The 24,135-nt window shown below is 49.1% G+C and overlaps 1 protein-coding gene across 8 annotated transcripts in view; it reads left to right on the top strand.

The window, feature by feature from the left end:
* The window catches only part of TfAP-2 (transcription factor AP-2), a 287,300-nt gene that overhangs the window by 138,958 nt on the left and 124,207 nt on the right, over positions 1 to 24,135 (top strand). For all 8 annotated transcript variants that reach the window (XM_045754457.2, XM_045754456.2, XM_045754455.2 and 5 more), the window contains exons 3-4: positions 287 to 409; positions 2,045 to 2,176. In XM_045754457.2, coding sequence (XP_045610413.2) covers positions 287 to 409; positions 2,045 to 2,176 — 255 coding nt within the window. The remainder of the gene's footprint in view (positions 1 to 286; positions 410 to 2,044; positions 2,177 to 24,135) is intronic.

Here is a 24,135-nt window from a genome sequence, read left to right as displayed (position 1 = left end):
GACTTCCCTATACCTGTCACTACACTCACTCCCCCCCCTGTCTCCCACGATAGCCATAACCCTGTAGTATGATATCGTTGTGGACTCCGCAGTATCATATATATATATATATATATATATATATATATATATATATATATATATATATATATATATATATATATATATATATATATATATATATATATATATATAACCCTTAACGTCATCGCTTTTCTCTATATGTATGCTACAATGGTGTCTGAACAGGCGAACTAAGAGAGGTTTTGTGTGTATTGTGTTACAGACACACCACCCGTCCGCCGACCCCTACCAGCTACACTCTCTGCCCGCCAACTACACCACCTACACCTCCGCCACACTCCAGAACAGACACGAGGTGCCCCGGAGGGAGGACCCGCTCCATGTCGTAAGTAGTTTGAGGACCCGTGACCGGCTCCACCTCTCTCTCTCTCACCTTCTGTACTGGGGGATGGTAGGGTCTCCTGACGGTGTTGTTCACGTAGAGGGTGGGTCACTACGGGCTGGAGGTGGGTCACCAGGAGAAGGGAGTGGGTCATTAGGGGCTGGGAGTGGGTCACTAAGGGATGGGGGTGGGTCATTACGGGCTGAAGGTGTCACCACAGAGATAAACATTTCTCACCTTACAAAACTATGTAAACGTATTGTCAAAGAACTCATAGACCAAAAATTAATATATATATATATATATATATATATATATATATATATATATATATTGGTGTATACTGGCAGCAGGTTTTCTTTCAAACATGTTTCATTGAATATGACCGCATATTCTGTATTTATTATTTTCTGGTTTAGGGCTTCTATCCCTCTAACTATTTTCTTAGCATCAGGGCTTAATTGGAATAGGAGTTCTCCAAAACTCATTTTCGTACTTTTAAGGTGAAGAAAAGAAGTGATTTACTATAGAGTGTATTACACTTATTTGTATAATTATACAAATAAGTGTAATACACTCTATAGTAAATCACTTCTTTTCTTCACCTTAAAAGTACGAAAATGAGTTTTGGAGAACTCCTATTCCAATTAAGCCCTGATGCAAAGAAAATAGTTAGAGGGATAGAAGCCCTAAACCAGAAAACAATAAATACAGAATATGCGGTCATATTCAATGAAACATATATATATATATATATATATATATATATATATATATATATATATATATATATATATATATATATATATATATATATATATATATATATATGTCGTACCTAGTAGCCAGAACGCACTTCTCAGCCTACTATGCAAGGCCCGATTTGCCTAATAAGCCAAGTTTTCATGAATTAATTGTTTTTCGGCAACCTAACCTACCTAACCTAACCTAACCTAACTTTTTCCGCTACCTAACCTAACCTAACCTATAAAGATAGGTAAGGTTAGGTTAGGTAGGGTTGGTTAGGTTCGGTCATATATCTACGTTAATTTTAACTCTAATAAAAAAAAATTGTCCTCATACATAATGAAATGGGTAGCTTTATCATTTCATAGGAAAAAATTAGAGAAAATATATTAATTCAGGAAAACTTGGCTTATTAGGCAAATCTGGCCTAGAATAGTAGGCTGAGAAGTGCGTTCTGGCTACTAGGTACGACATATATATATATATATATATATATATATATATATATATATATATATATATATATATATATATATATATATATATATATATTAATTTATAATATATATATACAACAACGATCAACAATGATCCAGGTATGCGAAAAAAACCACATTTGAAGAATTAGAGAATGCTGAACGCGTTTTCGGCTCAATTCGCCTTCACCCGAGCAAGATATAGTCTCTATCTTGCTCTGATGAAGGCGAACTGAGCCGAAAACGCGTGTTCGACACACTCTTAATTCTTCACAGTGTGGATTTCCGCATATATATCCGTACGTGTGTATGTAAGTATGTACGCATGTGTGCGTGTATATATATATGTTCTGGTCCACCCCTGGTGCCACACCACCCCTGACTAACCTCCTCACCGCGGGCATGGGTCTTACAGAGCGGCCAGGTCGGTCTGTACGACAGGAGCTACGCCAGCGTGGACCGGGCGGGCGCCGTTCTCATGGGCACGGCCAGACACGAGGACATTATCCTCAGCAACACTATACATCCTCACGCCATAGAAGAGCCGGTGAGTACTATCCCCACCAAAAATAACTGCTGTTTTATTTCTATACTGTTTGTTTTATTGTGTGTGTGTGTGTGTTCTCGGTATGCAGAGAAAGGCTATGTTTGTTTTGCTGTACTGGAGGACATATATAAAAGAGGGTTTTGGTACTTTTCTGTTTGAATAGATTTTTAATTTTCGTTTGGGAATTGTGGGAATGTAAGGAGCTTGGTGATTGTTATTGAGTGTGATTGTGTGACAGTGACGGTGGAGGGCAGCCTTACCGCTGCCCTCCTGCGGCTGCTGGTCGGCAGCGTTGGGAGGTAGCAAACCTTCAGATGTCTTCTTTTGCGGCAAAGTAACGTGTTATGTCTTGGAAAATCATTTTGAGGCAATGGAGTGACTTGAACTCGCGACCTGGTGATTGCCAGACCTGGTGATGGTTATCTTGAGGTCGTCTTGAGATGATTTCGGGGCTTAGTGTCCCCGCGGCCCGGTCCTCGACCAGGGCTCCAACCCCAGGACGCAGCCCGTAGCAGCTGTCTAACTCCCACACATACTCCCATATTTACTGCTAGGTAACAGGGACATCAGGGTGAAATAAACCTTTTGCCCATTTGTTTCCGCCTCCACCGGGGATCGAACCCGGAACCTCAGGACTACGAATCCGAAGCGCTGTCCACCCAGCTGTCAAGGCGTGACTACACACACAGAGAGATAGATCACACTAATCCACGTGTGATTTCTCGTGGATGTGAAAAATCCACACTGTGTGCTGGGTACACCTAGCACATAGGTTCGAATCCCCCATCACAGCTCCTATGGATATTCTCAGGGCGTGACTCGTCATCTACAGAAGGAGCAAGGATCTTTTCTTCAAGGAGAGAGGGACTTAACTTCTGCAGGGGACAGAGGATATTTTTTTTCTTTTTTAGCATTGTAGGGAGACGAACTTTTGGGTTACAAAGGAAAAAACTTTTTTTTTTAAGTTGAATCTCGGAGTTGGAGAATATTTCAAATCGACATATATATATAATATGCGAACAAGCCTGAATGGTCCCCAGGACAATATGCAACTGAAAACTCACACTTCTCTTGTGTGAAGTGTGAGTGACTTCTCTTCGAGTCACTTCTGGGGTGTGAGTTTTCAGTTATATATATAATATATATAAATGAAATCACAATTTTGTGATGTATCAATGAAAATATATTTTTGTGGCAATGGGGTGACTTGAACTGGCGTCCTGTTGAGATTCCATTAGACGTAGCAGTAGAAAGGAAGTCTGTGGGTGTAGTGGGTCCGTGGGGTGTAGTGGGTCCGTGGGTGTAGTGGGTCCGTGGGTGTAGTGGGTCCGTGGGTGTAGTGGGTCCGTGGGTGTAGTGGGTCCAGCTGAACAGTACACCAACCCTCGGGTCGTCTCTCCTGTCTATGAGAGTCGAACTGGCCGGGTGTGTCACTTTTATCCAGGCCGCTTGATAAAAGTCTTAAGTACACTTAAAGTCTGAAGTCTTTTGTACACACTTTTATAAACCCTTAATTATTTCGCTTACGGCTGGCTCAATGTTATTTAAATAATATAAAGCATTTTGTGGCTCTGGCTGTAAAGTAGCCGGATAGTAAAGTAGCCGGATAGTAAAGTAGCCGGATAGTAAAGTAGCCGGATAGTAAAGTAGCCGGATAGTAAAGTAGCCGGATAGTAAAGTAGCCGGATAGTAAAGTATATATTTACTACATGGGACAAACTATATTGATGGGAGGGGGGGGGGAGATTAGCGCAAAGAAACGGAGATTATATATATAGAATAGAGACCGGGCCGCATTCCTTCATACGAAGTTACACCAAACTCTCTAATTTAGAGCATTCCTGCGCCATTACCTCGCATCAAATTCCACGTCAGAGGGGGAAAAAAATGCTACTGTAATTAAAAATTCCATCCGCTGCAGGCATGGGTGTAGTAAATGATGCACATCGTACGCTGGCGGCGACTACTATCGTATCGTCGCGTGTCGTACTACGCTCCCGCTCCTCATTGTTTCAACCACTGAATCAATATTGTTGATTCATTGATAAAAATCACATCGGGGTGGTTGTAATGAAGGAAGGGAGGGGGAGGAGTGAGGGGGGACAAAGGGGGTGGTGCCCCTGGCGGGCCTTTGTGTGGTGTTGGAAAGTGTGTGTGTGTGTGTAGTGGCGACGTTTATCATAGTGGCGGTGTCGGGGAGCCTCTCTCACACGTTTAACACGCTATTCTCTCTTCTTTTTTCTACCATATTTCACTGGTAAGGTAGAACCAGAGAGGTAGACTGCGGCAGCCGGTTGTGGGAGGGAATTGTGGTTGGTTACTACGAGAGTTCCTGGCAGGGACGAGGTATAGCAGAGGGTTTGGTGGTGGTGGCAGGGACGAGAGGGGGTGGTGGTGGTGGCAGGGACGAGGTATAGCAGAGGGGGTTGGTGGTGGTGGCAGGGACGAGAGGGGGTGGTGGTGGTGGCAGGGACGAGGTATAGCAGAGGGGGTTGGTGGTGGTGGCAGGGACGAGAGGGGGGGTGGTGGTGGTGGTGGCAGGGACGAGAGGGGGGTGGTGGTGGTGGTGGTGGCAGGGACGAGAGGGGGTGGTGGTGGCAGGGACAGGGACGAGAGGCAGGACATATTAAGGTGATGGGTGGTGGGGAAGATATGGCCTCTGTTCCAGCGGGAGACGTCGCTCTTTCCTGTCGATATCTACCCCGCAACTGGTAAAGATGTCGCAAGTAATATTTTTTTCTCTTGTAACTGGAGGGAACGATGGTGTTGATAGAGTAGCTCAGTGATACGGCTGACATGTGGCTGTGTAGTCTGCTTATTTGTGCCTACACCATCAGCCTTTAGCTCCTGGACCCACAGCCCTTCCAGCCTCAGGTTGTCTAATGCCATGACTCCTAACTCATTTTTTTTATTATATTTACTTTGATATTACGAATGGAACTGTGTTTTACAACCTGGCTATTTAGTTTGTTTAATTTCACTACTATTGCTATGCTAATTATATATTCATTCTATTCATGTGTTCTTGTCCTATTGGTATTCATTGTGAACATTTCCTCTTTTTCCACCCTCATCAATTCCATTAATTATTTATGTCTCAATCATGTCTCCTCTGTTTTTTTCTAGTCTAGCCGTATTAGGCTAGATCTTTCAGTCTTTTTTCCTTGCCTATCTCCCTCGTTTGGTGCCTTCTTTTGATAATTATGTATATCTCCATCTCTCGTAATTCTTGGACGAGTCTCGTTGTCAGTCGCTGTGGGTTTTCAATTTCTTTTTTTCTGCCTTTTAAGATGGGGACTCCACGATGGGGGCTGCATACTCTAGTACTGGTCTCACGTCAGTGTTTAGTGATCTGAATGCTTGCTTATTTAGATTTTGAATGCTGTTCCGACCTTTCGGGACGGTCAGGACCTAAGGCGTCTGAGAGGCGCGACCTCGGAGAGTGCTCAACTCTCCGCAAGCACAACTAGGTGAGTACAGGGAGGGTTTGGTCTATGTCAGTAGCGGATATCTGAAGGGCAGATAGCACACACGACCCCATCGTCAGTGATAAGCTGTACTACGGTCATATCTCGCTACCAAAGGCGTTCGCGTGGGACCGTTTGTCCTGGAAACAAACCGAAACACATTATTTTCTCTATTCTCTATAAAAAGAAGTCTCTATTTTCCGCTTCTTACAACTTGTAATAAAGTTGTTACATCTTGGCTTAACGTGATTATGACGTATTAGAACGTTATTACAACTTGCTATATTGGTTGTTATAACTGGTTAGGCGTTAAAACTTGTTCGAACGTTGTACCAACGTCGTAGTTTCGGTGTGTGTTTGGTGGGTGGAGAGTTAGAGTGGGTGTGATTTATACAGAGGAGGATCTGGGATTCAGAGTTACCGGACTATTCATGCCCGTACCACCTCTTGGGTGCCTTAATCTTCATCAATCAATCAATCGGATTCAAAGTTCAGTTGGTTCTGAGTGGTGGCGGAACTCAGGGTGAAGAAGATCAGAGGTCTAAGCTAGAAGAGGAGGTCACTCCTTGCTCCTGGATGGTTTAATCTTATTAACCATCCAGATTGTAATTGATTGTAGAGATATCTTTAACACCATGGTCATTTCTCTCTCCTTCCCCCTGTTAGTGGCTTGAGCATTTTCCGCTGTGAGGGAGGCGGACATTTTCTAGTCCTTATGAGGTTACAAAACACAGTTATTACAGGCTTAGGCTTACAAATTAATAGCAAACATTACAGTGGTAGAAGAAGTGTTACAATGCCTAGAGGGTATTGTAACTTATCCCGTTGTTCAATTGCCATTTTCGCATTGTGGAAATTGGCTTCTTATTTTGATAGGAATATTTCGGTTTAAGATATAATGAAAGTTTAATCATAATGAACACTTGAACACCAAGACCTTGAGTAACATATTGTAATCCTTCTTGAGGTTATCTTGAGATGATTTCGGGGCTTTAGTGTCCCCGCGGCCCGGTCCTCGACCAGGCCTCCACCCCCAGGAAGCAGCCCGTGACAGCTGACAAACTCCTAGGTACCTATTTACTGCTAGGTAACAGGGGCATAGGGTGAAAGAAACTCTGCCCATTGTTTCTCGCCCGGGATCGAACCCGGGACCACAGGATCACAAGTCCAGCGTGCTGTCCGCTCGGCCGACCGGCTCCCTGAGTATCCTGTCCGATACTCAGAACATTCTTTCGTGTGTTGAGGCATCAGTGATTGTTGAAGATTAAGTCTCCCTAAAGGTGGCACGGGCATGAATAGCCCGTAAGACATCAGTGCTGAATGATCCCGAATGAGTGAAATGTCTGCATTAATGCCTGGTGTACTCAGCCTCCAGGAGCATCAGGGCATTATCAGAATGCCCTTAGAGTGCTTGTACGAGTACCTATAGGACAGAAAGAGTGGATTTACTCTCCTCGAGACGGAGAAAAAAATAAGAAATTAACCTAAGAGTATTATATGCTTGAAGCCTAATAAATAACACGTTTATAACAAGTAAATAACAAGTTTATGAAAATAAACAAGAAAGATGGTGACGGTGAATACCCAAGGTAACTAATAATAGTGATTACTAGTATACTGTGCGATACACAGTAGTAGTATCGTGGGGTGGTTGCTGACCAGCACGGTAGAACAAGTAGTTACTGGTAGAACAAGGCAGTTCACATGTACATTGGATGGTCACATATTGGGTTGTTACAAGGGGAGAGGGGGTAGTTTCCCCTTCATTGTGTACAGTTCTCCAGGCCACTTCCCCCATTTCCCCTCCTCGCCTTGCATTTGGTTGTGTTGAAATCGAGTAGCCACATCTCGAACCAACTCTGCAACTTGTTCGTCTTTTTGGTGTATCTTAGAATTCTCATCTGTCTCAACTCATTAATTTTGCATCGACATATATATATATATATATATATATATATATATATATATATATATATATATATATATATATATATATATATATATATATATATATACACATATATATATATATACACATATATATAATATGGCACCCGGATGAGAGGGGGGGTTCCAGAGCCCAGGCGGCCCATCCCCCCATTGGCTGAGATTGGCGCTTGTCGCCGGCGCCAGCAGTAGTGGGTAGTTTGGTGGGGGCGGGAAGGTGTGCGGTGCCCGCTGGTCTCTTGCTTGCGGAGGCGTGCCCGGCCGGGTGCCCCTTTGCCTCACGCTGGGGCAGGAAAACAAAGGGGAATACTGACTCTCTCTCGTTGGCGCTCTGGTGTCGTGGTAGTAGAGATAAACAGTGCGGGGACGGAGAGGGGGAGATATGATGTCTGGGTAGGAGCAGCGGAGGTCACAGAGAAGGGTCCTCTCTGACCTCATTATATATATATATATATATATATATATATATATATATATATATATATATATATATATATATATATATATATATATATGATATTTAGTATCTCCAGAAAAAGTTTTCACCCTCTTGGCACGCTTGGGAAGCCATTATCAGTGGCACTCTCACTTTCCGCCTCCTCTCACACGCCTTTTGTTTCAGTTTCACACACACACACACACACACACACACACACACACACACACACACACACACACACACACACACACACACACACACACACACACACACACACACACACACACACACACACACACACACACACACACACACATACACACACACACACATACACACACATACACATACACACACATACACATACACACACACACACACACACACACACACACACACACACACACACACACACACATACACACACACACATACACATACACACACACACACACACACACACACACACACACACACACACACACACACACACACATACACACACACCCATTCTCACACGCTACTTCCACTCAGGTGGAAGCTGAGTACCCAAATGAGCCACAGAGACGTTAGAAAGAACTTTTTCAGTGTCAGAGTAGTTAGCAAATGGAATGCATTAGGAAGTGATGTGGTGGAGGCTGACTCCATTCACAGTTTCAAATGTAGATATGATAGAGCCCAATAGGGTCAGGAATCTGTACACCAGTTGATTGACGGTTGAGAGGCGGGACCAAAGAGCCAGAGCTCAACCCCCGCAAGCACAATTAGGTGAGTACAATTAGGTGAGTACACACACACACACACACACACATACACACACACACATACACACACACACACACACACACACACACACACACACACACACACACACACAAACACACACACACACACACACACACACACACACACACACACACACACACACACACACACACACACGTACGTGTACACGAGCATACATACATACGTACACACACACTCCTGGTTGGGAGGCCCGTTGATGAATTATAAAGTAGTTTCTCTCACGGTGCTACGCTACAGGAGAGAGAGAGAGAGAGAGAGAGAGAGAGAGAGAGAGAGAGAGAGAGAGAGAGAGAGAGAGAGAGAGAGGGAGGGGGGGGGTCGGGGTCGGGGTCAAGTCTGGTTAGGTTAGGGGGGTTGCTTTAATTAAGGAGTAGCTGTGAGGTAGTGGTCTAGACCTTGCGACCAGGAGGCCTGGTCGAGGACCGGGCCTCAGGGACGCCAAGCCCCGAAATAATCTCAAGATAACCTTTTCTCAGGTCTTAATTCCTTCATTTGGGGCAGGTGGGGGTTGGGGGCAGTTCTGCGGCGGCTTGTCAACGGTGCGGTCTAGTTAAAGGGGTTGTCAAGCGGGCTTTCCGCAATGGGCTTATTTTCTATGTAATTGTCGTTATCTTCTATGTAATTCCGTGACCAATACTCAACATGAGCAGTTTATAATCTGTGCCACGGCTCTATGCCACACCTGTGCCACACCTGTGCCACACCTGTGCCACACCTGAGCCACACCTGTGCCACCCCCTATGCCACACCTGTGCCACCCCCTATGCCACACCTGTGCCACACCTGAGCCACACCTGTGCCACACCTATGCCACACCTGTGCCACACCTGAGCCACACCTGTGCCACACCTGTGCCACACCTGAGCCACACCTGTGCCACACCTGTGCCACACCTGTGATTAACAATAACATTAAACATTAACAGTAACACCAATACGTGTCGATGGTATTATAACAAAAACGTAAATGAAACTAATAATAATAATTATAATAATTTATAATTCAGTTCAACTCATTATTATTATACTAATAAAATTAAATATTTAAATAATTGATAATTGAATAAAATTATAATGGTGGAGAGAGTGAGAAACTTACACTTGACGGTGGATAAGCACGGCGGTGCATGCACGCCTGCACGGCAGCTCTGTACGGCACTTGGGCTGAACGGTATTGAGCGACGGTCTCGCTTCTTGCAGGTCGGAGTTCAATCCCCCGACCGTCCACAAGTGGTTGGGGCACCATTCCTTTCCCTCCGTCCCATCCCAAATCCTTATCCTGACCCCTTTCCCAGTGATATATATATATATATATATATATATATATATATATATATATATATATATATATATATATATATATATAGTCGTCATGGCTTAGCGCTTTCCACTGATAGATCCCTTCCTCCCCAATTTATTTTATAATTTATATAGTCGACCAAAATTTGTATGTTATTTGTTAGGGAATTAAACTCGGTTTGTCTGCCGCATGCGGAGGGAGTCTGGTTAAGCAGGCCGCGAGTGTCTGCCGCATGCGGAGGGAGTCTGGTTAAGCAGGCCGCGAGTGTCTGCCGCATGCGAAGGGAGTCTGGTTAAGCAGGCCGCGAGTGTCTGCCGCATGCGGAGGGAGTCTGGTTAAGCAGGCCGCGAGTGTCTGCCGCATGCGGAGGGAGCCTGGTTAAGCAGGCCGCGAGTGTCTGCCGCATGCGGAGGGAGTCTGGTTAAGCAGGCCGCGAGTGTCTGCCGCATGCGGAGGGAGTCTGGTTAAGCAGGCCGCGAGTGTCTGCCGCATGCGGAGGGAGCCTGGTTAAGCAGGATGCGAGTGTCTGCCGCATGCGGAGGGAGTCTGGTTAAGCAGGATGCGAGTGTCTGCCGCATGCGGAAGGAGCCTGGTTAAACAGGACGCAAGTGTCTGCCGCATGCGGAGGGAGCCTGGTTCAGCAGGCCGCGAGTGTGCCGCATGCGGAGGGAGCCTGGTTAAGCAGGATGCGAGTGTCTGCCGCATGCGGAGGGAGCCTGGTTAAACAGGCCGCGAGTGTCTGCCGCATGCGGAGGGAGCCTGGTTAAGCAGGCCGAGAGTGTGTGCCGCATGTGATGGGAGCCAGGTTCAGCAGGCCGCGAGTGTCTGCCGCATGCGGAGGGAGCCTGGTTAAACAGGCCGCGAGTGTCTGCCGCATGCGGAGGGAGCCTGGTTAAGCAGGCCGAGAGTGTGTGCCGCATGTGGAGGGAGCCTGGTTAAGCAGGCCGAGAGTGTGTGCCGCATGTGGAGGGAGCCAGGTTCAGCAGGCCGCGAGTGTGCCGCAGGAGCCGCATGCGGGAGGTCATCTCGGGGGTGTCGGCTTTAACGTGTCTGTGAATGTAATTTACTCCCTCCTTGATCTGTGCTTCTTCCTTGTTTATCCTTCGTGATAGAAGGAAGGAAGGAAGGAAGGAAGGAAGGAAGGAAGGAAGGAAGGAAGGAAGGAAGGAAGGAAGGAAGGAAGGAAGGAAGGAAGGAAGGAAGGAAGGAAGGAAGGGGGGGGGGTGTATGGCTGGCGGACACCCTCCACCCCTCCCCCTTCTCCTCCTTCCCCTCTCCCTCTTTCTCTCCCTCCTCCTCCTCCTTACTTTTGTATCTGTTCATGCTTGTTATACATCTCTCTCTCTCTCTCTCTCTCTCTCTTTCTCTCTCTCTCTCTCTCTCTCTCTCTCTCTCTCTCTCTCTCTCTCTCTCTCTCTCTCTCTCTCTCTCTCTCTCTCTCTCTCTCTCTCTCTCTCTCTCTCTTTCTCTCTCTCTTTCTCTCTCTCTCTCTCTTTCTCTCTCTCTCTCTCTCTCTCTCTCTCTCTCTCTCTCTCTCTCTCTCTCTCTCTCTCTCTCTCTCTCTCTCTCTCTCTCTCTCTTTCTCTCTCTCTCTTTCTCTCTCTCTCTCTTTCTCTCTCTCTCTCTTTCTCTCTCTCTCTCTCTCTCTCTCTCTCTCTCTCTCTCTCTCTCTCTCTCTCTCTCTCTCTCTCTCTCTCTCTCTCTCTCTCTTTCTCTCTCTCTCTTTCTCTCTCTCTCTCTTTCTCTCTCTCTCTCTCTCTCTCTCTCTCTCTCTCTCTCTCTCTCTCTCTCTCTCTCTCTCTCTCTCTCTCTCTCTCTCTCTCTCTCTTTCTCTCTCTCTCTCTCTCTCTCTCTCTCTCTCTCTCTCTCTCTCTCTCTCTCTCTCTCTCTCTCTCTCTCTCTCTCTCTCTCTCTCTCTTTCTCTCTTTCTCTCTCTCTCTTTCTCTCTCTCTCTCTCTCTCTCTCTCTCTCTCTCTCTCTCTCTCTCTCTCTCTCTCTCTCTCGGCTCACCGTATTGATCTACCAAACTGTTATTCAGTTTTTATCTACCAATTCCAGTCGCTGCCTCAGCCATTTCTCTTCAGAATACGAACTTATGATCCTTAAACTTTCAGAACAAAACTATAAAATAGGGGTCATCGCCTCGGGCCGTGGAGAGGTCCATAGGTCACGCACTAGGCCTAATGAGGGGGGGGGGGCTGTACCGTGCGGGCCAGAGATATTGTCTCTTTCTCCCCCCTCCCCCTTCCTATTCTACGCCTATTCTTGCCTCCTCTTCCCATATTCACCTCTTCTTCTTTCATCTTCCCTTTCCCGCCCTTCCCCTCTCTCTCCCCTCGTCTCTTTTCCCCCCCTCTTTTCCCGTCTGTTTCCCCCTCTTACCCCCTCTTCTTCCCTGTCTGGTCTACAGCCTGGAATAGGTAACCATTTCCAATTATATATGCAGTGTACAGAAAGGTTACCCGGCTGTACTCGGGTCACTTCCCCTCCTCTTTTCGTCAGGGGGTAAAGAGGATGGAGAGGCACAGGTGAAGGGAATGTTTAGATATGGGGAATATAGTGTATGTGTATTATGATAGCCGGCGGGCTGTCCGCCTTGCTGACACGATGTGTGTGTGTGTTCCACTGCCTCCTTCCTCTCCTCCTCCTCCTCTCAGAAAATATATTATCAGGAAGCACTGAAACTACCCTATGGGTCTCTGAAAATTTATTTCGCAGCACCGAATAACTCCATGGTGGAAACATACTAAATATTTCATACCTGACTCCAGGCAATGCGCATGGGTGCACTATAAATGCTAATATTTCTTAAAGTATTTAACGTAGGCTGGTCAGAGTCGGCCTATGTCCGGCCTGTACCACAGACCATTTTCCCTGCAAAGTTGGGTGAGGCTAGCCCCTAGCATATGGCCTCCAACCTTGGCCAGCCAGAAATACACACAGATATTTTATTTTATATAGATTAAATGTAAATATGGGTAAGCCCCCATTTGGGGGATTTTCTGTTAGCAGTATCTATGACTGTAACAAGCATTCGTCTAGATCCAGAGACCCTCCATATTGCCGTAGCCTTCTGCCTTGGTGCACCACTTCACACTGAATGCAGGTGTATTTGCTATATGGTAGAAACCACTATGGCCTGCATGGCCTACACAGCAGAAGCCCAAATTGTTGGCATGCAAGAACACTGTGAAGTTTATGACACCATCAATTGGAGCCATGCCACGGCCCAGTGTCCAGCAGAGAGAGAGAACCTCAATTTTCTTTTGGCCCAAAATCCTTCACGATCCTGTGCTTCGCTCGTATGCAAAGGATATAGCAGATATATAATTCCCAGATTCACAGTATATACCTCCCTCGTAGAATGGCATACAGTCCATGTCATTCTATACAAGTGTATCCACCCTCGCTGGCACCTGTAGATCCGCAGGTGTAGGCCAGGCCTGTGAGGCAGCCAACCATGGGGGAAGATATGAAATCAAACGAGTACCATTGCCTCTGAGACACGGGGTGGACCAGGGTGGTGGGTGGACCTTCACGGGGTGGGTAGACCTTCACGGGGTGGGTAGACCTTCACGGGGTGGGTAGACCTTCACGGGGTGGGTAGACCTTCACGGGGTGGGTAGACCTTCACGGGGTGGGTGGACCTTCACGGGGTAGGTAGACCTTCACGGGGTGGGGTGGGACGTGCCGGGGGTTGAGAGGTCACGGGGTGAGCCTTGTGGGAGGTCACAGGTTGAAAGGTCATTCGACCAGCTGTCAACAGGTGGTGGTGGTTGTGGTGACAAGGCTCTGGCGCCACCACCTCCGACCGTCTCGACCTCTGATGGTGGTAATGTGGGGAGTGAGGTTGACAGTTTAGGCCTGCTCCCCTTTGGTCTCCACCCCCTCCCTCCCCTGTGGTCCGTCCCCCCCTTCACCCCCTCCCCTGTGGTCCCACACCCCCTTCACCCCCTCCCTCCCCTGTGGTCCCCGTCCGGACTCTTCCTCTCTCCCAATCAAATATATATTTTTAAGACCTCTCTGACATCTCGGTTTTTCTCTCTGGCTCCCCTCTTTCTTCCTCCTCCTCCCTCCTAGTCTCTCCCTCTTTCCTCCCAGAATTCCCTTCTCTCTCTGTTGGCTGCTCTCTCTCTCTCTGTCTCTGTCTCTCTCTCTCTCTCTCTCTTCACTTCTCCCTCTCTGTTTCCATTCTCTCGCATCTCTATCCCGTTTTCTCCCTTCTCTCAGCGCTCTCTCTCTCTCTCTCTCTCTCTCTCTCTCTCTCTCTCTCTCTCTCTCTCTCTCTCTCTCTCTCTCTCTCTCTCTCTCTCTCTCTCTCTCTCTCTCTCTCTCCCCCCCTCTCGCTTCTTTCTTCCTTCTTTATTCCATTTGTCTCCCATCTCTCCCATCCCTCCCCTTTCTCCCTCTCTCTCCCTCTCTCTCTCTCCCTCCCTCCCTCTCCCCCCTCTCCCCTCTCTATCTCCCCCATAGGCTGATCGTCGGCCCGAGGCGACCACGTCCCCTCAGTGTTCAACGGCCTCCAGCCAATCAATAGATGCGATGCGCCCTTGTCAATCACGCATCAAAACCGCCTGGATCACTCCCCCCCCCCCTCCCCCCCTCCCCTCCCCCCCCCCCTCCCCCCTCCCCCCCCCCCCTCCCCCCTCCCCTCCCCTCCCCCCCCCCCGTGTTTAGTGAGGGGGCGGCGATGTTGTTCCCCCCTTAAAAGAAAGGGGAATGTGAGGGGGGGAAGGGAACCAAAGGCTTTGTGTGTTATGTTTGTTAGTTGATCTTATTACTTAAATGATAAACGTAGTGACGGTCTTGTGAAGCTGTCTATGGAACGGATGGGGACGCGAAGCTGTCTATGGAACGGACGGGGACGCGAAGCTGTCTATGGAACGGACGGTGTTGTGAAGCTGTCTATGGAACGGACGGTGACACGAAGCTGTTCACACAGGTTTAAGGGATCCACCTTCACCTCTGTTCTACACACACACCGTCCTTGTATACTGCTGTATACTGTCCGTGTATACCGCACAGTATGCCTACACGACATACTACTACTGTCCGTGTATACCGTAAAACGTAGACATAGGAAGAATACACGTGTCTGTATGTATGAACTACTGTGAGTGGAGCCATACGAAATGTATACCAGAAAACAGATGCTCAGTGACATACACCAACTTATCTATCAGTACTTATCTATCAATACATATCTATCAGTGACTACGAGGAATATTGAAGTCTAGCTCTCTGTGTCCCGTCTAACTAGCCTTGTTGTACCCGTTGGGTTAAAGCTTAACTATGTTCTAACTCTCGATGTTTGGGGCAGGTCCCAAATCTACACAGTAAAATAACAACGTACTGGAGTGAACGACATGGAAGAAAATGCAGAATAGAGCCAGTGAAGAGCAGAGGTGCCATAGGCACAATCAGAGAACACTGTATAAACATCAGAGGTCCGCGGTTGTTCAACGTCCTCCCAGCGAGCATAAGACATATTGCCGGAACAACTGTAGACATCTTTCAAGGGAAAGCTAGATAGTTTTCTTCAAGAAGTGCCAGATCAATCGAGCTGTGGTGGATATGTGGACCTGCGGGCCGCTCCAAGCAACAGCCTGGTGGACCAAATTCTCACATATCAAGCCTGGCCTCAGGCCGGGCTTGGGGAGTAGAAGAACTCCCAAAACCCCATCAATCAGGTATAAAATCATTTTCCTCAGATTCCTGCAATTGCTTTCCATTAATGGTGTAGACACCTTCTGGTCGTCTTTCTCCCTTCCCCATCTTCATTAACTTACACGTATTAGGATTGAACTCCAGCAACCATTTGTTTGCCCACTCCTGGAGTTTGCCTAAGGTCTTGTAGTAACATCCTGCAGTCCTCCTCTGTTTTTACATTCCTCTTTATTGTGGCATCGTCCACAAAAATTAAGACGCACGAGCTCACTCCCTCGGGTAGATTATTAACATTAATTAGGAACAGCAGTGGTCCCAGGACCGATCCTTGGGGGGACCCCACTTGTTACCTTTCTCCAGTTGGAGACCTCGCCTCTGACTGTGACTTTTTGTTTTCTGTCCTTGAGGTACTCCCTAACGCAGTTTAGTACCTTCCCGGTTATCCCAGCCTGCTTCACATGTGTATGTATACAGTAGTGTTCACGAGGAGACGATAAATTAACCAGTGAGTATGTATGTTTAGGTTCCAAGTCCTGTTGATGGCTGACGTGTTTAGGTTCCAAGTCCTGTTGATGGCTGACGTGTTTAGGTTCCAAGTCCTGTTGATGGCTGAGGTTTCCGGGGGTATAGTACACCTGACAATTTCAAATTTTTGAGCCTATTATTGTTGATGGTGACTTTTGGGGCGCGTGACTTAGGGAAGGGGGAGGTGACTTAAGGGAGAGGGGAGGTGTCTTACGGGAGGGGGAAGGGGCAGGTGACTTACGGGAGGGGGAAGGGGGAGGTGACTTACGGGAGGGGGAAGAGGGGGGGTGGTATGTGATTTTGGTATATCCATTACCAGTCTTGACTGAACCTTTAAGGTTTTTAATACTATGCAAAATCTACGTTTAAAAAAAAAAAATATTTAACCCTGGTGACGAGACATTAATGGATTCTAATCACATTGTGACCTAAGGAGAACACGAGGTTTCTAATGCCGGCAACAGCCTGGAGGTAATGGCGCAGTTGCTTACGACTTGGTCGTCTCTGAACAAGGGTCACCATGAGTTTGTAATGCAGGTAATATCTTCGGAGCTTTCAGGTTTCTAGAGTGACCGACCCGGTTGCATGGTTTCTAGTCCAAGCTTGTAGAGCTATAATGGTCATTAGGAAAACCTCTGACTTGTGCCATACACAAGCTGGCTATGGGTTGATCTAGTGCTAACTCCTTCCCGTTTTCTCCCTCTCGTTATATATATATATCTATTTATCCATCTATCTGTTCATTTGTATCTTATGTGGGGCCCGTCTCCATCTGTCGCTGTATCAGCACCATAAGGAATTTCATTTACAACAACAACGTTACCAAATCATCTGTTGATCGTCAGGATATCGTCACCATTGTCATTTAACCCTATTTGTGGTCATTTTTCTTTTTATTAAGCGCGAGCTCGATTTCTCTGCTATTTCAGGTTTGATAAACATTGGAAAACGGAGCTAAAGATGACATTTAGGAGCGCATAGTTCCGCCGAGGGCAGTCGCCTGGACTTCCTGAAAGGTGTGTTGTGGCGCCATAAAAAGCCCGCGCACTTTTCCCGCCCAGAGCGACAGTCGGCGGGAACTGCCCGGGGCCATGCTACTGGCTTTGTAAATATTGGCGGAATTCACCACCACCGTGCATCAAGTGCAACATTAATTTGATACTGTAGGTTACATAAACTGCCTAAGTCATTGCAGTAGCTTGCAGTAAAAAAAAAAATAGTTTTTTTTCACTCTTAAGTGAAATGAAGCAAGAAATTCTTCAGCGTCCGACTTGGGGGTGAAATCCGCTGATGGCGTTCGTGAACCGCAAGATCCCCACGACGAACGAACGACCTCCCCGGCGGCGGGTCCAGCCAACCCACTCCCTCGGGCAACACCTCTTTCTCTCTACCTTCTTCCTCGCCTCTTGACACATTTACCGCCCCTCTACAGCAGTCTCCTGCCAGTCCACAATAGTTTATTCTTCGGGTCGATGACAGTGTAACTGGCGTGGAGGCCACGCCAGGGAGACAACACACAGATTGGCTGATCGCCAACGTGTAACGAATGAATGAGCACGGCTTTAACTAGGTGTGTGTGGGGGGGGGTGAGTCGTAGTGGCAGCGTTGCAAGACTGGTGCAACAGGTGGCGCTGTTGCTATTGCTCCTGGCGCAGTGTTGGCACAGTCGCCCATAACACTGTGATCCACGCCGCTACGGTAATACTCAAAGCAAGAGAAGAAGGGAAAGCAAGTTCCTCAAAGTTCCTCAAAGCAAGAGGAAGGGGACTATCAAGGGAAGGCGCCAAGCCATTACCACTATATTATATAGCACTGGGAAGGGATCAGGATAAGGATTTGGGACTGGACGGTGGGGAAGGAATGGTTCCCAACCACTTGTGGATGGTCGGGGATTGAACGCTGACCTGTATGAAGCGAGACAGTCGCTCTACCGTCCAGCCCAAGTGGTTGGGCACGACAATATAATTTGCAGACTTGCAATAACGTTACTACTTGTAAGTCAAGCATTATAGACTATTGCGAAAGGGGTAAGGAAGCCTCACAGCTCGCTCAGAGATGAAAGAACTGATTGTAGCAACAGCTGTATGATGAACACGTCATACAATAGGTGATTGTCCCCATATAAACCCCTTATTGTTTGAGTTGGGAAAACACTTTTTTGTCAACTATAGATACTCATCTTACAAGATTCCACCATTTTGCACCCGCAAGATAACGTAAGCTTTTAAGGGTTGATAGATGTTAATCTTCCTGTTTGAGGAGCTGTTCACTTGAGACAGTTAAGCAAGTCCCAGCTGTGTCTGGGTACAAGTGACAGGATGAACAACCCAGCGGGTTTTCTTCCTATTGGGGAGTGTTGTACATGCTGCTATGGCGGTGTGTTCACTCACAGGATGAGTGGCGCTGCCCAATACTGTCACTATGGCGGTGTGTCCACTCACAGGATGAATGGCGCTGCCCAATACTGTCACTATGGCGGTGTGTCCACTCACAGGATGAGTGGCGCTGCCCAATGCTGTCACTATGGCGGTGTGTCCACTCACAGGATGAGTGGCGCTGCCCAATACTGTCACTATGGCGGTGTGTCCACTCACAGGATGAGTGGCGCTGTCCAATACTGTCACTATGGCGGTGTGTCCACTCACAGGATGACTGGCGCTGCCCAATACTGTCACTATGGCGGTGTGTCCACTCACAGGATGACTGGCGCTGCCCAATACTGTCACTATGGCGGTGTGTCCATTCACAGGATGAGTGGCGCTGCCCAATACTGTCACTATGGCGGTGTGTCCACTCACAGGATGAGTGGCGCTGCCCAATACTGTCACTATGGCGGTGTGTCCACTCACAGGATGAGTGACGCTGCCCAATACTGTCACTATGGCGGTGTGTCCACTCACAGGATGAGTGACGCTGCCCAATACTGTCACTATGGCGGTGTGTCCACTCACAGGATGAGTGACGCTGCCCAATACTGTCACTATGGCGGTGTGTCCACTCACAGGATGAGTGGCGCTGCCCAATACTGTCACTATGGCGGTGTGTCCACTCACAGGATGAGTGACGCTGCCCAATACTGTCACTATGGCGGTGTGTCCACTCACAGGATGAGTGACGCTGCCCAATAAACTCGCCTCTTTTGGCAAACATTAAAAAAAAACATCCCTGTGATGAGTACAAACTAAATGAAGATAAATTTGACCTTAGTTGAGTTTTAATTTTAGTCAAAGTTTTAATAGAGTAATTACTTAGTACATCATTAGTAATTGTAGTGTATGGGTGCAGGGTTGAGCCTGGCTGACTTCTGGCACTCCTCTAGCTGGCTCTACTGGAACTCTAGCTGGCTCTACTGGAACTCTAGCTGGCTCTACTGACACTCTAGCTGGCTTTACTGGCACTCTAGCTGGCTCTACTGGCACTCTAGCTGGCTCTACTGGCACTCTAGCTGGCTCTACTGGCACTCTAGCTGGCTCTACTGACACTAGCTGGCTCTACTGACACTCTAGCTGGCTCTACTGGCACTCTAGCTGGCTCTACTGGCACTCTAGCTGGCTCTACTGACACTCTAGCTGGCTCTACTGGCACTCTAGCTGGCTCTACTGGCACTCTAGCTGGCTCTACTGGCACTCTAGCTGGCTCTACTGACACTAGCTGGCTCTACTGACACTCTAGCTGGCTCTACTGGCACTCTAGCTGGCTCTACTGGCACTCTAGCTGGCTCTACTGACACTCTAGCTGGCTCTACTGGCACTCTAGCTGGCTCCACTGGCACTCTAGCTGGCTCTCCTGACACTCTAGCTGGCTCTACTGGCACTCTAGCTGGCTCTCCTGACACTCTAGCTGGCTCTACTGGCACTCTAGCTGGCTCTCCTGACACTCTAGCTGGCCCTCCTGACACTCTAGCTGGCTCTCCTGACACTCTAGCTGACTCTACTGACACTCTAGCTGGCTCTCCTGACACTAGCTGGCTCTCCTGACACTCTAGCTGGCTCCTCTGACACTAGCTGGCTCTCCTGACACTCTAGCTGGCTCCTCTGACAATCTAGCTGGCTCTGACACTCTAGCTGGCTCTACTGACACTCTAGCTGGCTCTCCTGACACTCTAGCTGGCTCTCCTGACACTCTAGCTGGCTCTCCTGACACTCTAGCTGGCTCTCCTGACACTCTAGCTGGCTCTCCTGACACTCTAGCTGGCTCTCCTGACACTCTAGCTGGCTCTCCTGACACTCTAGCTGGCTCTCCTGACACTCTAGCTGGCTCTCCTGACACTCTAGCTGGCTCTCCTGACACTCTAGCTGGCTCTCCTGACACTCTAGCTGGCTCTCCTGACACTCTAGCTGGCTCTCCTGACACTCTAGCTGACTCTCCTGACACTCTAGCTGACTCTCCTGACACTCTAGCTGGCTCTCCTGACACTCTAGCTGGCTCTCCTGACACTCTAGCTGGCTCTCCTGACACTCTAGCTGGCTCTCCTGACACTCTAGCTGGCTCTCCTGACACTCTAGCTGGCTCTCCTGACACTCTAGCTGGCTCTCCTGACACTCTAGCTGGCTCTCCTGACACTCTAGCTGGCTCTCCTGACACTCTAGCTGGCTCTCCTGACACTCTAGCTGGCTCTCCTGACACTCTAGCTGGCTCTCCTGACACTCTAGCTGACTCTCCTGACACTCTAGCTGACTCTCCTGACACTCTAGCTGGCTCTCCTGACACTCTAGCTGGCTCTCCTGACACTCTAGCTGACTCTCCTGACACTCTAGCTGACTCTCCTGACACTCTAGCTGGCTCTCCTGACACTCTAGCTGGCTCTCCTGACACTCTAGCTGGCTCTCCTGACACTCTAGCTGGCTATCCTGACACTCTAGCTGGCTCTCCTGACACTCTAGCTGGCTCTCCTGACACTAGCTGGCTCTCCTGACACTCTAGCTGGCTCTCCTGACACTCTAGCTGGCTCTACTGGCACTGCCCCTTGGCAGGTTCTGTCAACATTCCTCTGGTAATATATTAATAAATTTCTAATATTTCTCCACATACCTGTCATCGTTGTGGCGGGAATAATAACACATTATACTCAAGACGCCTCCAGGGACACGCTTGGGCTCATCAGTTGTCTTATTTTCCTCTTTTGTTTTTACTTGAAAGCTGCCAACTCTCTTGTGCTGAGCTAAAGCGCTCCACGCTATAAGTTTCCCTTGCCGTAACTTTACACTTGCTTAGGTTGAAGTCTAGTGGCCCCCCTGTTTCTGTTTTGGGGTGTGATTTCATGGTTGGGTGTCATTAGCGCCTCGTTGGGGGATGTCAGGTGGATGAAATGGTTCCGCTGCGGTGAGGGTGCGGTCAGCAGGGGCAGCTGGGGTGGGGGTGGGGAGGGTAGTGGTGGGGGCTGTGCCCCCCACTGCCGCCACCACCTCTGAAGGGCCGCCGCCCTGACCCCCCCCCCCCCCCCAGGCTTCTGGACAAGTGTGAGGCGGAAAGTAGGAGTGTTGGTGGTGGTGGGGGGCCAGTGGTAGTGGTGGGCCGGTGGTGGTGGTGGGGGAGGGGGGCAGTGGTGGTGGTGGGGGGCCAGTGGTAGTGGTGGGCCGGTGGTGGTGGGGCAGTGGTGGAGGGTCAGTGGTGGTGGGGGGCCAGTGGTGGGTTGCCAGTTTTAGTGGTGGGCCGGTGGTGGTGGGGCAGTGGTGGAGGGTCAGTGGTGGTGGGGGGCCAGTGGTAGTGGTGGGCCGGTGGTGGTGGGGCAGTGGTGGAGGGTCAGTGGTGGTGGGGGGCCAGTGGTGGGTTGCCAGTTTTAGTGGTGGGCCGGTGGTGGTGGGGCAGTGGTGGAGGGTCAGTGGTGGTGGGGGGCCAGTGGTAGTGGTGGGCCGGTGGTGGTGGGGCAGTGGTGGAGGGTCAGTGGTGGTGGGGGGCGAGTGGTGGTGGGCCAGTGGCGGTGGGTCAGTGGTGGTGGTGGGCCAGTGGCGGTGGGCCAGTGGTGGTGGTGGGCCAGTGGTGGTGGTGGGCCAGTGGTGGTGGGCCAGTGGTGGTGGTGGGCCAGTGGTGGTGGGTCAGTGGTGGTGGTGGGCCAGTGGTGGTGGGCCAGTGGCGGTGGGTCAGTGGTGGTGGTGGGCCAGTGGCGGTGGGTCAGTGGTGGTGGTGGGCCAGTGGCGGTGGGCCAGTGGTGGTGGTGGGCCAGTGGTGGTGGGCCAGTGGTGGTGGTGGGCCAGTGGCCGTGGGTCAGTGGTGGTGGTGGGCCAGTGGTGGTGGGCCAGTGGCGGTGGGTCAGTGGTGGTGGTGGGCCAGTGGTGGTGGGCCAGTGGTGGTGGGCCAGTGGTGGTGGGACAGTGGTGGTGGTGGGCCAGTGGTGGTGGGCCAGTGGTGGTGGTGGGCCAGTGGCGGTGGGTCAGTGGTGGTGGTGGGCCAGTGGTGGTGGGCCAGTGGCGGTGGGTCAGTGGTGGTGGTGGGCCAGTGGTGGTGGGCCAGTGGCGGTGGGTCAGTGGTGGTGGTGGGTCAGTGGTGGTGGTGGGTCAGTGGTGGTGGTGGGTCAGTGGTGGTGGGCCAGTGGCGGTGGGTCAGTGGTGGTGGTGGGTCAGTGGTGATGGTGGGCCAGTGGTGGTGGGTCAGTGGTGGTGGTGGGTCAGTGGTGGTGGGTCAGTGGTGGTGGTGGGCCAGTGGTGGTGGTGGGCCAGTGGTGGTGGTGGGCCAGTGGTGGTGGTGGGTCAGTGGTGGTGGGTCAGTGGTGGTGGGTCAGTGGTGGTTGACTGCTACTCTGTGACGGGAAAGGGTCAAGCAGGCTGTGGTGGTCTGCGGTGATATTATCTGGTGTGGGTGTGTGAAGGCGGTGTATGGCGGCGGCCCACGAAGGCTGTGTGTGTACTCACTTATTTGTACTTGCAGGGGTTGAGCTCTGGCTCTTTGGTCCCGCCTCTCAATTGTCAATCAACTGGTGTACAGGTTCCTGAGCCTACTGGGCTCTATCATATCTACATTTGAAACTGTGTATGGAGTCAGCCTCCACCACATCACTGCCTAATGCATTCCATCCGTTAACTACTCTGACACTGAAAAAGTTCTTTCTAACGTCTCTGTGGCTCATGTGGGTACTCAGTCTCCACCTGTGTCCCTTTGTTCGCGTCCCACCCGTGTTAAACAGTTTATCTTTACTCTGTCAATTCCCCTGAGAATTTTGTAGGTAGTGATCATGTCTCCCCTTACTCTTCTGTCTTCCAGTGTCGTGAGGTGCATTTCACGCAGTCTTTCCTTGTAACTCATGCCTCTTAATTCTGGTAATAGCCTAGTGGCATACCTCTGAACTGGTGTGTGTGTGTGTGTGTGTGTGTGTGTGTGTGTGTGTGTGTGTGTGTGTGTGTGTGTGTGTGTGTGTGTGTGTGTGTGTGTGTGTGTGGACAACCAAAATTTCATTTCTTACTCCTTTAAACATAAGACGAATGAGAAGAAACAGGAGACATGATCACCACATATACGATATCCAGGTGTATAGACGTAGCAGACAAGGGAAGGCTATTTAAGACATGCGGTATGGGGAACACCTGGAGTCACACCTGGAGACTGAGCACCTGAATGAGTGACAAACATATTACACAGGAGATGATTCTTTAGGCCTACCTACCTTGAGGTGCTTCCGGGGCTCAGTGTCCCCGCGGCCCGGTCGTCAACTATGGATAGAGCATAAATAATAGGACCTGCTTCTCCAAGTTGATAGTTTGTATTATTCATTTTGTAAAGAGAAAATGATGTACTGTATTAGGCCTAACATTGTGTATATTAGGCCTAACATTGCGTATATTAGGCCTAACATTGCGTATACTAGGCCTAACATT

The sequence above is a fragment of the Procambarus clarkii genome, chromosome 37 (genome assembly GCF_040958095.1).
Source record: "Procambarus clarkii isolate CNS0578487 chromosome 37, FALCON_Pclarkii_2.0, whole genome shotgun sequence".
NCBI classification, from domain to species: Eukaryota; Metazoa; Arthropoda; class Malacostraca; order Decapoda; family Cambaridae; genus Procambarus; species Procambarus clarkii.
Note: the sequence above shows the minus strand (reverse complement) of the source record. Positions and strands in the feature narration are given on the sequence as shown.